A 14,116-nucleotide genomic window follows, 5' to 3' on the forward strand; every position below is an offset into this window, starting at 1 on the left:
AGGTTGAATAGAATGAAGAGTAAAAAGATACCATCGAATTGGTAAGACCTGGGTTCCTTTGAAAGAGGTTACATGTAGGTAGTGAAGATAAAAAGTAGATTATGATATTTGCCAAGGCTTAGCTGCAGGTACATCCTATAAATTTCAATCTAAGTTGGCTGAAGATTCCACCAATGGCCCCTTCTTCTTTTTTTTTTTTTAAGTTTATTTATTTTTGAGAGAGAGCAAGGGGAGAAGAGGGGCAGAGAGAATCCCAAGCAGGCTCCGTGCTCAGCGTGGAGCTCAACATGAGGCTTGAGGCTCGATCTTACAAACTGTGAGATCATGACTTGAGCTGAAATCAAGAGTCTGATGCTTAACTGACTGAGCCACCCAGACACCCCTTCTTTTATCATTATTCATTCCTGACTTGCCTTCAAGTTTCACAGCTACAACCATCACCTTTCCCTTCCCATTTCCTTAATTCAGACTGTACGCTTCCTAAAGGGATCCCCCCTTCCCTCCCTGTGATTTACTCTATAATGTGGTGCCTGTTCATCTAAAAAATTTTTTTTATTACATTTCTTTATTTTTGAGAGGCAGAGAGAGACAGAGTGTGAGTGGGAGAGGGGCAGAGAGAGAGGGAGACACAGAATCTGAAGCAGGCTCCAGGCTCCGAGCTGTCAGCACAGAGCCAGATGCAGGGCTTGAACTCACAAACCTTGAGATCATGACCTGAGCTGAAGTCAGACGCTCAACCGACCGAGCCACCCAGGGTCCCCTGACTGTTCATTTTTTTTTATTTATTTTTGGGACAGAGAGAGGCAGAGCATGAACGGGGGAGGGGCAGAGAGAGAGGGAGACACAGAATCGTTAACAGGCTCCAGGCTCCGAGCCATCAGCCCAGAGCCTGACGCGGGGCTCGAACTCATGGACCGCGAGATCGTGACCTGGCTGAAGTCGGACGCTTAACTGACTGCGCCACCCAGGCGCCCTGACTGTTCATTTTTTAAAGCAAAGATCTAATTGTGTTATCTCCCTGCTCAAAAAAGCCAGTTCAGTGTGGCTATGAAGGAAAACCAAAGTTTGCCAGCATGGCCTTCTAGGTTTTGGATAAGATGTTCCTGGCCAGATTCTTACCCCTGTCTCTATTACAACTGCATTGTTCTGTTCTGGTCTGTTCTCACATGGGCCACACATTTTACCAGTGGGCTTCTATTTCTACTGTATCCTCCACTTGGAATGCCCCTCTCCTGAACTTCTTGTCAGTATCCCTTTCACACTTTAAGTCCCAAGTGTCATTTCTCACATGAAATGACTTCTAGCTACAGTTGTTTATTTGGCCTGAACTACTCTAGTGCTTATACTTCTTGGCCTTCAATTATCATTATTTATGGTTATGTCTATTTTACTACTTGTTTGTAAATTCCATGAAGACTAACCTCTCACTCTAGGCATCTTTTCCCCACAAGCATTTGGTGGAGCACCATGCACAGTAAATACCTAATAAGTGTTTGAATGAATCAATAAATTCAGTCCCACTGGGTTTACTAAATATGTCACATATGTAAGTTTGGTATTACCTTGGAAGAGAAGTTTCTTATGGAGGCATATAATATGTTGTGTTTGTTTTGCACTCTTCTAGCTCCCACTCTAGTCCTGGATAGTCCTGAGCTTCTAATAGTCATGCACTATGGAACCGGTTGTTGATTTCTCATAGGTGATGGCTGGGTGCTGTCCATTGCTTCCTCTTAGAGGGAAAAAAATGCATGCAAATGGAAATTATGGATTTAATTTGGGTAGGGTAGCAAATAGGATCAAGGGAAGGATTAGAATTCATATATCCCCCAGCTCTTAAGCCTGGACTAAGAAGCAGACCATAACTGTTTGTCAAAATGGAAATTGATTTTTGAATCAAAGAAATTAACCAGACATTCAAAAACAGGAGTGCCTAAGGGCTTGAACTTGAAAATGCCAGAGTTCTTTGCTTTTGCTGAATTGTCAGACCCTCAAAGTCCCCCCTTTCCTCCAGAACTTTGTAAGTTCTGATCAGGGCATCTGTCAAACAAGGATTTTGTTCACAGTGGTGGGAATTGCATTGAGAAAAAGTAGCTAATTTATGGACACAGTATTATTCAAGTCTAACTCAAGGAGCCATTGCACATTAACATTTATTTTTATACCACTCATCCTGCTGGGAATTGGGTATGCCATGGCTGTCTTCCCCAAATGGACTGACTTACTGTATCCCCAGCACCTAGCACAGTGGCTGGCCCATATAGCTGGTATTTATTGAATGCTCACTATGTGCCAGGCACCATACATGGATTATCTCATTTACTCCCCACAGTGACATTATTCCCATTTTATAGATGAAGACACCGAGGCCCAGAGAATTTGATTAACTTGCATATTAACACATATCCATAAAAAGTAGAGTTAAGTTTGACCTCGATCTCTGGCTTTTAACCTATTTATATGATCCTGCTGCAATACTAGGCACCAAACATTTTTTTTAAATGAGTGAGTACATGTGTCACACTTGGGAGAATAATGGGTTTGGAGATTGAGCACATTGTTATTTAAATAAATCAATATAAAACTTAAAATATTTAAGATTGATAATATTTAATATATAACTATGTATCATATGCTATATGAATGTATAGAGAGAGAGGGGGAGGGAGAAACCCAACCAGGCTCTGCATGGTCAGCAGAGAGCCCGATGTGGGTCTCAAACTCACGAACTGCGAGATCATGACCTGAGCCAAAATTAAGAGTCAGATGCTTAACCGACTGAGCCACCCAGGCGTCCCTAATATCTTTTTTAGATGGACTTGCCACCATCTAGATTATTCTGCCCAGGCTCACCCACGTTTTCCATAACTACTTCCTTCTGAGTTCAGCCATCACTCCCCTCTTTGACTACTCCTCACCTTCCTGGGGTGCTTCAGGCAAATATTTCCTGAATTTTCACGTGAAAGCAAAGACAAGAAGCGAAGACCTTTAAAGGAAAAAAGCCCTGTGCTGGGTTTGCTGGCTGAGTCTATGGCTGACCTGTGACCGACCCCAGCCCCTCACAGAGACCCATGAGGCAGTGGTGTGGCTGCGTAGAGGAGACTCGGCAGTACCTGCAGGAGCAGCGAACGCCCAGATCCTTGGGAACTGGCAGCACTGCAGCCTGAGAGGAGGAGGCATCCAGGGATTCTCATCACCCAGAGATCACGCATTTCCCAGCCCTTCGAATCAGATGGTGGGATTTGAACACAGATGAACAGCCCAGTAAGCAAGTCACTGGGCTGTGCAATGGTGTAATGGCTCATTTTTTTTTCAGGTGTCCTAACTGAGCAACATGAGTAGAGTTGCCTGGAAAAATATTTAAGTGCAAAGTGCTTTCCCAACCAAGGAAGAAAGAAACAAAACACAGGAGCAAGAAGGTGGTCACTTGGGGCCATTGATTACAGTCCTTAAGATTGCCTTAATTGTAGGACACAAATTTTGGGATCTTTCTTGGCTATGGCATGTCCAGTGGAGGCCATACTCATCCCTGGTCTTCTGCAGCTGCCATATGATACTTCAAAAGTGCAGATTAAACCAAAGAAGGAAGTGCCAATAACAATCATAATAAAACCACCGCCCCTGCCACCACATATTCCATTGGCTTCTCTTTGGATAGCCTTTGTGTCCCCATCTAGACTTGATCCTTGACTCTGGCCTGGTTCTACTTGGTCCTTCTCCTCACTTCATCTCTTTGCTTGGCACTTTGACTCCTCCTCCCAAATTAACTCTGCCCATTGTCCATAGTATATTCTCTTCCCTTGGTCCCTCCCAGCTGTGACCCCCAGCAAGTCCCCCAAACAAACAGTACTTGAGGATCTAGAATTTTTGTTACCACATCACCTTCCTTAAGAACATGGCCAGTTAGTCTGGGCTTTTCTAATTATTTACTATTGATCTTGGAGTCAGAAACATAAGGATGAAGTAAAGAGGACTTGTTCACAGATGTCATGTAGACTGCAGCTCTTGTCTGTTATGGGGCTTTCACACTGCAGCTTTCTGCCTTAGGTCCTCCAGTCCTGGTCCCTGTTTTTGCATGGGATCCTTCTCTAGCTACCCTAGTGTATGTTCCTTAACTCTGGAGGAAGATTCTGTCCCTATCCACCTAGATTTTCTCTTGTGGCTTCCAACCACCCAATGCTTTTTCTCTGGTTGCCTTCTTCACCTTTGAGTTTCTCTGGGAGAGAAGAGTTATTTTTTCTTTGTCTCAGGTTACAGGAAATGCAATGTTTTTCTCTTTCTGTTTCCTTGTTGGGTTCCCCTGAGCTCACTCTGGACTTTTGGTGCTGTTTGCTTTGTTTAAAGCTAGGGCTGACTTGATGATTTTCTAAGCCTGCATCGGGGTTCTCCTTGCCCTGGCATTTGAGGCAAGATGGCAGCTGCCCTGTTGTCCTGTAGCCCTGTAGTCTATCTCTGACTTTGCCACACAGAATCTGTGCCTGTTACCCCTTTCAAAAGGAGATTGAGCATCCTGTTCTTTTCTTTTTCTTTTTCTGTTTTTTTTTTTTAACATTTATTTATTTTTGAGTGGGGGGCGGTGGGGGGGCGTGGAATGGCAGAGAGAAGGGGAGACACAGAAGCTGAAGCAGGCTCCAGGCTCTGAGCTGTCAGCACAGAGCCTGACGCAGGGCTTGAATGCACTAACTGTGAGATCATGACCTGAGCGGAAGTCAGATGCTTAACCGACTGAGCCACCCAGGTGCCCCAGAGCTTCCTGTTCTAAAACCCTCTGTCCTACATTCTCAGGGCTTTTTTACTTTTAGCGAATACTATTTCTCATTGATTGATAACCACAGACCTACCTTGCTGACTAAAGCAAAGGCGCTTCTGGTTCTCACTTACATGTTTTAGGTTAGGAGCCCACTTTCTCATCCCAGGTGTGAAGTTAACATTGCAAGCCCAGCCTTGCCAGCAAGACTTTAAAACACCACCACATGCAATATTTGTCAACTTCATGAAAACTGAAATGCAGTTAAATATTCCACCAAATGGAAAGGTGAGGTTTCACTAAAATACATATGCATTGTCAAGTTTCTCAGCCTGCCTTCTTTTGAGGCATTAGTCATCTTGGGAAAATGCCTGTGTTTGTCATAGTCCTGTCTTTCAGAATGGAAATTTCCTTCCAAGACAGAGCACCACGGGCTCCAATATTTAACCTATAATTAGTATATCCCCTGGAGGATTTTCTCCTTTTGATGCAGAGGCCTCTTTGTCACTCAGGCTTCTGTCTGACGATGATAGGAACTGCAGAGCAGCAAGATGCATCACGAGGCAGGGAAATGTGTGCTCTGATCAAAACTGTTTGGATGTTATGTACCAGTGCAAACACTTCACAATCTAAACCCACAGGAAAACAGAGGAAAGTATAAAAGAATATTAAAAAAGAAATTAGAAGAGACACAAATCCCAAGTTTTGATCTAGCTTTGCATGGAACAGGATTGCTTCCCCTCCTGCTTCTCTCACCCAGTTCACCAGTATTTTTAGTTTTTGACTTTTCAGCTGCTCTTTATCAAGTGTGTTTTATTCATATAAACATCTGCCTGTGACTATTGATAAATAGCTTCCTCTTTCAGCCATCTGATTTTTTGGTTATGAAATGGCAGTTTACAGTGACAAGGCAGCTGTGTCTCGACAGTGTTATCATCTGGGGAGGGAAAGAACACGGGCCCCACCAGTTCTAGAGAGCAGTATGGAAGTCAGACCTTGTTTCTTGCTAAGAAATGTCTCCTTTTTGCCTATTTCTGGCAGAAGCTAGGCTGGGAGATCACAGCACATGGCTGCAACAACCTGTGTTTAATGTGGTGACACTAATGAATTCTGAGAATTAATCTTCAGCCAGGAAAGTATGATGGAAGGTGCTAGAATTTCAAATTAGTGGAATGGATTGATTTCCTTCAAGGGTAGAATTTGTTTCCATTTTCTTCTGGTGGACTTTTCTATTATATTCAAGCCACCTACCATGGCCTTCTAAATCCAGGGTAAATCCAGGCACTCTATCTCATGGTAGTTTTACATTTTTAATTTTCTTGTTTTGTTTTATCTCTTAGCACAGAGAGCACCACACCTACACCCAGGCTTTAAAAAATGATTTAAAAGCATCTGGAAATGAAAGAGTTGCTTAAGATTTTGGAAGAAAGTAGTATCCCTAAATCTCATCCTTGTTTACTTTTTTCCTGAGTAAAAGACTCTGGGAAGAGCTGAACTTGAGGACTATATTTCCCCAGCTTGAGACACTGACTTCTACAGAAACGACAGCCTACAGGTATCTCAAATGTGCTGTTGACAATCAGGCGCTCTGGGTGTCTCCCCTGAGTCAGCTGAGATGAGGATTCTGCCACCCATTCTGAGCACCTTGTACTGATTTCTCACAGCAGCACTTCCAAGGATGTCACTTGCAGGGCCCTGGTTCCACTGACACAAGAAAGAGTCTGTGTCCAAGTAAGTTTGGAAACATGGGCTTAAACAAAATCAAGCTGTTTTCTTTATCCCAGAAGTTCTAAGAACATTTTATATGCTCATGTGCATTATAAAACTCCAGACTTACTTGGTTAGAGAATCAGCAATGTTTCCCAAACCATCCTGACCATTATACTAGTTCCTCTTTTCAGTGGAACGTCTTACGTGTTTCACCCAACTCACCTCACGTTGGCTGACCCCCACTTCCTATACAGAGGTCAACATTCTCTGCATTCCCTTATAAAAACTGCTCACTCCCTGGCTGGGAGAAAATATTCTGCATCTGGAACTTGCAATTCCTGGTTTAAAAAGCAATCCTGAAATGAATAAGCATATTATATACTCCTTAGTTTTCAAAGTTTATGCTCCAAGCCAGGTTGGAGAATTCTGTCATGTTTTCAGAAATGGCATGGAGGCTGTCAGGTGTTCTTTTAGATCCAGTAGTCGATTCTATCTTAATCCACTAAATCCCACAGAAATGAAGAACTGACAAAAGTAAATAGTATGAGTTTGGAGTCTTAGGCTATAAAGAATATACCCTAGTTAAAGTTGGAAGAGGGACTAAAAGAATTGTTCTTGGGCTTTCAAAGGAGGAAGCTTAGGGAGCACATGGGAATGTTCTGGTGGCCTTCTGAGTTCCTGGCTACACAGCTTGCCCAGTCTGGCTTCTTGCACTGCCCATCTAGTGTTCAAACTTTGAAATGTCTTCTACCTCTTCACCAATTGAGTTCAATTTCGTCCCCAGACTTCCTCCCAAACCTGGCTTGCTTCTTGCCTCCTCCACCAAGGCTTCCCTGACCAAAACTCTTTGTCCCACCTACTGTTCTGCATTTTTAACAGTGCCATTTTAAACACAGTGCAGAGTGGGTAGGGCTCTCCCATTGGAGTCAGAGAATTAGCCTCATCTCTGTAGGACTTGACCTGAACTTCCTCACCTCTTGAAAAAAGGGATTAGAATAGAAAATCTCAGTCCCTTAGCTCCAAAACCCTATGCTTTTGTGTGATTATTTCTTATTCTGCATATAGAAGCAAACACTGGCTTTTGCTATTTCCTATGTTTCTTTTGTCCTCCCATCTTTCCAATTAGATTGTAGATCCTCAAGGAAAAGGGTCGTAATTCTTTATAAATGAATTTATTTTGGCTAATTCTGGCTGTGTAATAAATGTTTGCTGAACAAATGAAATGATATGATTCCAGTGACCTCAAGTTTAGTAATGCATGACTTTCAGCCCTATCTGCTCCTAAGGTAATACTGTCCTCTATTATCAGTAAAATAATAATTCCATTTCAGTCTGGCTGTTTGCTCCCCATGAGAAAAAAGTATGCAAAAGTGTTTTAGAATAAGGCTATACCCTCAAGGTCTTTATGCCCTTCTCCTAAAAATCCTCCAGTGCAGCTGGGTATGCCACAACTCTGCTTAGCATTCTTCCCATATACACTCATTTTCACTTTTGCTGATCCAATGATATGACATTCAGCCCACTCAGGTCTTACTGAGAGAACTAACAAATTCTTCTGATCATTGCTTCCAGAGAGTAGAATGCCTACCATCTTAATTTTGGGGATCTTCAAGAGACAACAGATCCACTTGTTAGTTTCTTTCCTGTTTGATTATCTCACTTCATTATTTACTTGCCATTTCTCTTACTCCCTCTGTGATATAGAGGGAGCTTATCTCCAAAATACCAAATGATCTGCCAGCCTTGTGGGCAACCTTTCTTCCCCACTGGATGCTAAAATTATGAAACAAGATATAGTGCCTTTAATTACATCCCCAGACTCCAGCGGAGACATATTTTCATAAAACTGGAGTATGGGTTTCTTAGCCTCTCTCAAACACTATCCAAAGAGCTTTCATTATTAAAGTATCAGATAATACTTTACTTGTTTCTAGGCCTCATGTGAGGCACTGTCCCAAGGCACCTATCCTGAGGAGGAAGGAAGAAGCAGTTCCATACTACTTTCCCATTTACATGCTATGAATTTTCTGTTAGTGAATGTGGCACCCACCTTCATTCGCAGCCCTGAGGTTATCCATTTGAAGTGTTGGCACTAGTCAACAGGCAGTTGAGGGTTGCCCCAGTACTTTTGCTCAGTGCAGGAAAAAATGTAGTGTGTCCTGACCCAGATCACTGGGCAGGCTTGATTCCTGGACTCCCATACTACCCAAGCGCTCCAAGGCTCTAGGGGGTGTGTGAAGCCACCATATCCATCTGCAGTGGGAACTCTCAGAGGACACAGACTGTATTTTAGGAGTTTTCATATACAAACCCTCAAGCCAGGAGGATGGGGCCACTACACCTGTATTACTGACCCTTTAACTACCAGGAGGTTCTTTATTTTCCAGGTGCTTAGGGAAGAAGCATTTATTTTCCTTTGGTAATCAAATATACATTTACAGATGAATATACATGGAATCCAGGGAAGATTGTTAATATAAAGACATGAACATAGTATTTTTTTTTTAATTTTTTTTTCAACGTTTATTTATTTTTGGGACAGAGAGAGAGACAGAGCATGAACGGGGGAGGGGCAGAGAGAGAGGGAGACACAGAATCGGAAACAGGCTCCAGGCTCTGAGCCATCAGCCCAGAGCCCGACGCGGGGCTCGAACTCACGGACCGCGAGATCATGACCTGGCTGAAGTCGGATGCCCCTGAACATAGTATTTTTTAAGGATGTGAGCTGACTTTTTTTCTTTTTGGCAGGAAAAATACTAGATTATACCAAAGGCCCCTGAACCCATAAGAGTCAAATGATTGATTTCTTCCATGGCAAGGCAGAGGTGGTATTTATAGTCCTGCGGGCAACAGAATGGAGATAATCTAGATTCTTTTGGCATTTCTAACTGAAAGCTCTAGTTCCAATAGATAGGAAATCCCTTGAATCAGTTCTAAAACTGACTGGGAAATTTACTGAATATCTTTTCAGGACTAGGAGGTGAGGGATCAGAAAGTGGTTTGAGATGTAAAGTGAAAAGATTAAAGCCATTTTGTAAACCCAACAGTTAAGGATTGTTGTAAGAACTTTGCTTGAGAGTGTTGAGAAGGCACTCAAGGTGAGGCTGATTATTTTTACCATTTGTGAGTACATTTAATTGTTTACAATATGTTGTGTTTTGGATGTTGCTAGCACGTCACTATTTGGAAAACTGGAAACAATTTTGTTTTGCAGAGTGGGCTGAATGGCATTTAGCATTTATCCTAAGCCTCCAAAGTGAGCTAAAAACTGATAGTTTAAAAGGGCAGTTGTTGAAATTTCTTTCTCTTATCAGGGGCATCTACTCAGAATGGAAATACAATGGTAATTGGAGGGGCATTATCAGATTCAATTTCAGTAGAATATTTCATTGTATCAGAATCATCTTTGATAACATAGGGCACAGAGCAAAATGTACTAAATTATTGTTTTCTTTGAAAAGGGCCTTTGAATCTGAAACAGAAAGTGGTTACACCAGTGTGGTTTTAACCAATTAACCACAGAGGAGTTTAAATGCAACCCACTTTTTACCATTTTCAATGGACTTTTTGTTCCCTGTTTGCATAATTCCATTCCAGTTCATCTGAATTATATTATGGTCACTTCCTGTTCTGAGGTTTCTCTGCTTCTTCAGAAAACATCAAGGTGTTAGACTTTCTCTATGAAGGTTTCTTTGTTATCAGTGTCTTTCCTTGCAAACTCCTAAATGCATTTTCCCTACCATCAAATGGTGGACATTTCATATATTAGGATTTTATTTGAGTGACAATATATAATTTTATATGTTTGTAAAATATATAGACTAATCCACCTGACTCCATCGTAAACATTTTTCTGTAGTGAAAATTCAGACAGAAAATTCAGTCTGATCAGTCTATTTTTCCCGTGTTTTGAGCACTTCAAATTCAATTAATGGCAAAAACTTACTGTGTTTTCAACATGTACTTCACACAAAATAAAATAGACTTCTGATGTACTGTTAATTCTACTAGCAGAGAATTATTATTTTTTTTACCTTCTGGCATGTACGGATAAAGAAAGAGCTGTGTAAGGTTAGTGATCAGGTTTTATAAATGATCTTTTTTGCCTCCTTTCTCTCATACTCACAGGGGAACCAGGTCTCTAAGATTGTACTTTGGATTGTTGTTGATTTTTGCAAACAGGTGTCTTATTAAGGATTTTGAAAAGCGGCCTTCTGTCACACATCTCCTCGACCACCCATTTATTAAAGAAGCCCACGGGAAGGTTTTATTTCTGCAAAAACAGCTGGCCAAGGTCCTCCAAGACCAGAAGCATCTAAACCTTGTTGTTAAAACCAGGTATGGTACTCGTCCTCTCCCTACTTCCTCTCTCTGGTTATTTATAAAAATGGTATGTCATGTGTTTTGATTTGCTCGGGATTAGTACTGGTAATTATCACATCCCTGCATTTTTGAGAGTTTCATTTACATGACATTAAGTACTCCACACTCAGTGGATGAGAACAGGAGAGCTTTAGAAACAAGCTGTCCATTTGTGCTCTTAAGACTAACATCCCTCAACTGTGGCTGAAATCCCAGTGTGTCTTCGAGTTCTAGTTAAACACCAACACACATATATGTTTATATTTAATATGAATGTGGGTTTTTTTTAATCAATAAAGGTAGCTGTATGAAAGCAGCCATAGCTGAGATCGTGTGAGAGATCTTTACTTGGCCATTGCTGATTAGAAAGCAGAAATGTAGGCTGTAAAGCGATTTTGGGAAGATTACAAATTAAACACTGGAGGATTTTTCTCTAATGTGCTCTGAGACCCTGTTCTTTAGTTAAAAATTCCTTAGGGGCAATTTAGTGTTTTTAAATGATTTTTCCCCCCACAGGCGATGTCTGTGCTGTCCAAAACAACAGTGATTCTCCCTCCCTGCCCTCCTTGTCCTAAAGCATAGATTTTAAGAAATAAACATGTATTTTCAGGGACAGTTGCTTCAAATGGTATTCCATGGTGGTCTCTAAGAAACAGATCTTTGGTTTCTGTCCAGAGGGTGGCAGAATTTCTCTTTAACAAAAATTTTTTAAATGCAAATAAACCTGCTTCCCAGCTCAGCAATTATTTGGTTTTATAAAACTGGCCAGGATGTAGATAAGCTCTAATCCATTATTCTTAAGAGAACATTCGGAGGACTGGAGGTGAAGAAAATAAAGTAGTAGTCACAAGTTCTGGAAATATTCATGTATTCTGCAAAGAGCACTGTTTACAAATCAAAAAGCATCAGAACCCTTGGAGCTGGAGGCATGGTTTCAAGGTGACTATACCTTGCTGATTTTCCCTTCCACCACCAAGTTCCCTTTGGGTAACTCAAAACAAATTTTTTCCTACTCTTTCTTTCCCCTTTTCCACTGTCATTTGTGTTTCTATGGCTTGCCTACGGGATAGAGAAATTCTTGTGACTTGGTGCGTTTTTGAAGCAGTAGGAACTTGCGTTTAAGCCCCAGGGAACTAAATCCCTTTTCTTCCCTGCTTTTGTTCCTATAAACCAACCACCGCCCCCAAACCACCCCTGTCCCCACAGCACACACAGCGCTAGCACCAAAAATGAGGATGAAATCAAATAAAATCAAACAGATGAAGCAAAAAAACAAACCCAGCACTTAAAGGCTCTAAGTTGAATCAGGCCTTCCCTCCTTTTCTCTGTGTTTGAAACCTGCTGCAGAACAAGTTCTGAGACTGAAGTTGCAACGTTACTCAGCTTTTCACATGGGCCTGACTGTGCCAGTCCAGACGTGTGTTCTCTTTTTAAAGACTTCCCTTCTTTTATCGTAGAGAATCAGGCTCCAGTCTCTCTCACCTGCTTCCTGTAATTTCTCTTGATCTTTGTTAACTTCTTTGCTACCAAAAATCTGGTAGCAAAGGCTTCTCACAGCATCTTTAGTTTCACTCACGAGTTTGTATTTCTTTGAAAGTCATTTAAAAAAAACCCCACAATCACAGATGCCTGGCTGGCTCTGTCAGTCGAGTGTGTGACTCTTGATCTCTGGGTTGTGACTTTGAGCCCCATGTTGGGTGTGGAGATTACTTTAAAAATAAGTAAATAAACTTAAAAAAAGAAACTCCACAGCCTCATAAATAGGGATCAAAACTATAAACAGCAACTTCCTTATTAAGAGGTAGGAAAATTAATTCTAAAGGAAACACAATGCCTGTCATTGACACTTAACCTACCACCTGTCCCACACTGTTACCTCCTTTTAGCAACTGGCAGGGGTTGGCTACCTAGGTGTTTTTCAAGCCCACCCAGAAAAACTCTCAAATATCATTTGATGCTGGTAATTCAGTATATTTAAAGTTGTGAGTTTACAAGGTAAGGTGGGGAAAGCAGAAAATTTGAGGTGAGTGCAAAGATGAGTGAAACAGATACCCAGCTTATCATTCTTCTGCACATTACGGTCACCCGGTGTGGTGGCTCTGCCAGGTTTGAATCCCAGCTCAGCCACTTAGGTTCAGGTTGTTAAATTGTTCTGTTCTGAGGTTTCTTCATCTATAAGATGGGGGTTCATTTGAGGGTTAAGTGAGTCAGTACATAAAAAGAACAGCTCTTGGTACAGAGTGAGCTCTCACAGTGTTAGCAGTAGCAGCGGTAGTATACAGGGTCTATTTGATTCAAAGGTCTTCATTTCTGTGTAACACTAACTGTCTCTTGGACTTAACTTGCGCAAATTCATCTCTACTTACCACATGACATCACGAAAATAAATAGTACTGAGCTACTGAACGTTAAAAATACCAGTTTTATCTCATTTAAAATCTAATTTATTCATTTATTCATTCAAAAGACATTTATATGTGTGCATGTGTCAGGCCCTCTGCTGAACAGAGGGACTACAAAGGCAAATTAGATACAGTTCCTGATAAAGAGCTAATAGTCCAGTGTGTGAAACAGACAAGAATCAGACAAGAACAGCTCAACATGAAAAGTACCTGGATGTTGAGGTACTTCCTGGAACACCTGGGAAGAAAAGACCCCTGGACCTGGTGGGAAGATGATCCTTGGAGTGTCCTGTAGAACAAACAGAGGAGTTGGGATTGAGATTATTTTAGGTAGAAGGGAATAATGAGCAGTGAGCAGAGGGCAAAGGCACAGAGACTGGGGAGAGCTTAAGGAATTTGATGAACAATTAGTTAGCATTACTGGAGCCTGGCATAGAACAGGGGGAGGGAGAAACAAGGCAGGCAGGAAGCAGGTCATGATGGGCTAAGGAGCTTCGATTTGTTCCTTAGTCACTCAAGAGCCCCTGAAGGTTTTCAAGCAGGCATGTGCTCCAGGAAGATCATTCTGATTGCAATGTCGAGAATGGAGGAGCTGGGCAAGGCAGGAGCCAGAGAGACAAAGTTGCAGGTTGTGGCAATTGCAAATAACAGAGGATATTAAGAAGATGGTATTGTCAGGACTTTGTGGTGGATTGGATGAGAGAGATCAGGCAGGGGGGGGCGGGAGGGGGCGCGGAGAAAGAAGTGTCACAGGGTCTACCCAAATTAGGCTGCCTCTCTGCCCTGGTTCAGACTGCAATCCAATAGAAATTGGAAGACACTAAGAGACAGAGACTGGTAAAGAAAGTTTCTTCCTCTTCCTGTTCTACCAAATGCAATGCCAGGTACTTCCAGAAAT

At 41.8% G+C, this 14,116-nt stretch overlaps 1 protein-coding gene across 1 annotated transcript in view; it reads left to right on the forward strand.

Moving 5' to 3' along the window:
• Positions 1 to 14,116, forward strand: part of MYO3B (myosin IIIB) — a 434,070-nt gene that overhangs the window by 172,084 nt on the left and 247,870 nt on the right. The window contains exon 9 of the mRNA XM_040475346.1: positions 10,637 to 10,792. Within this exon, the coding sequence (XP_040331280.1) occupies positions 10,637 to 10,792 (156 nt within the window). The remainder of the gene's footprint in view (positions 1 to 10,636; positions 10,793 to 14,116) is intronic.

The sequence above is a fragment of the Herpailurus yagouaroundi genome, unplaced genomic scaffold, assembly GCF_014898765.1.
Source record: "Herpailurus yagouaroundi ecotype Mexico unplaced genomic scaffold, PumYag 140, whole genome shotgun sequence".
Taxonomy (NCBI): Eukaryota; Metazoa; Chordata; class Mammalia; order Carnivora; family Felidae; genus Herpailurus; species Herpailurus yagouaroundi.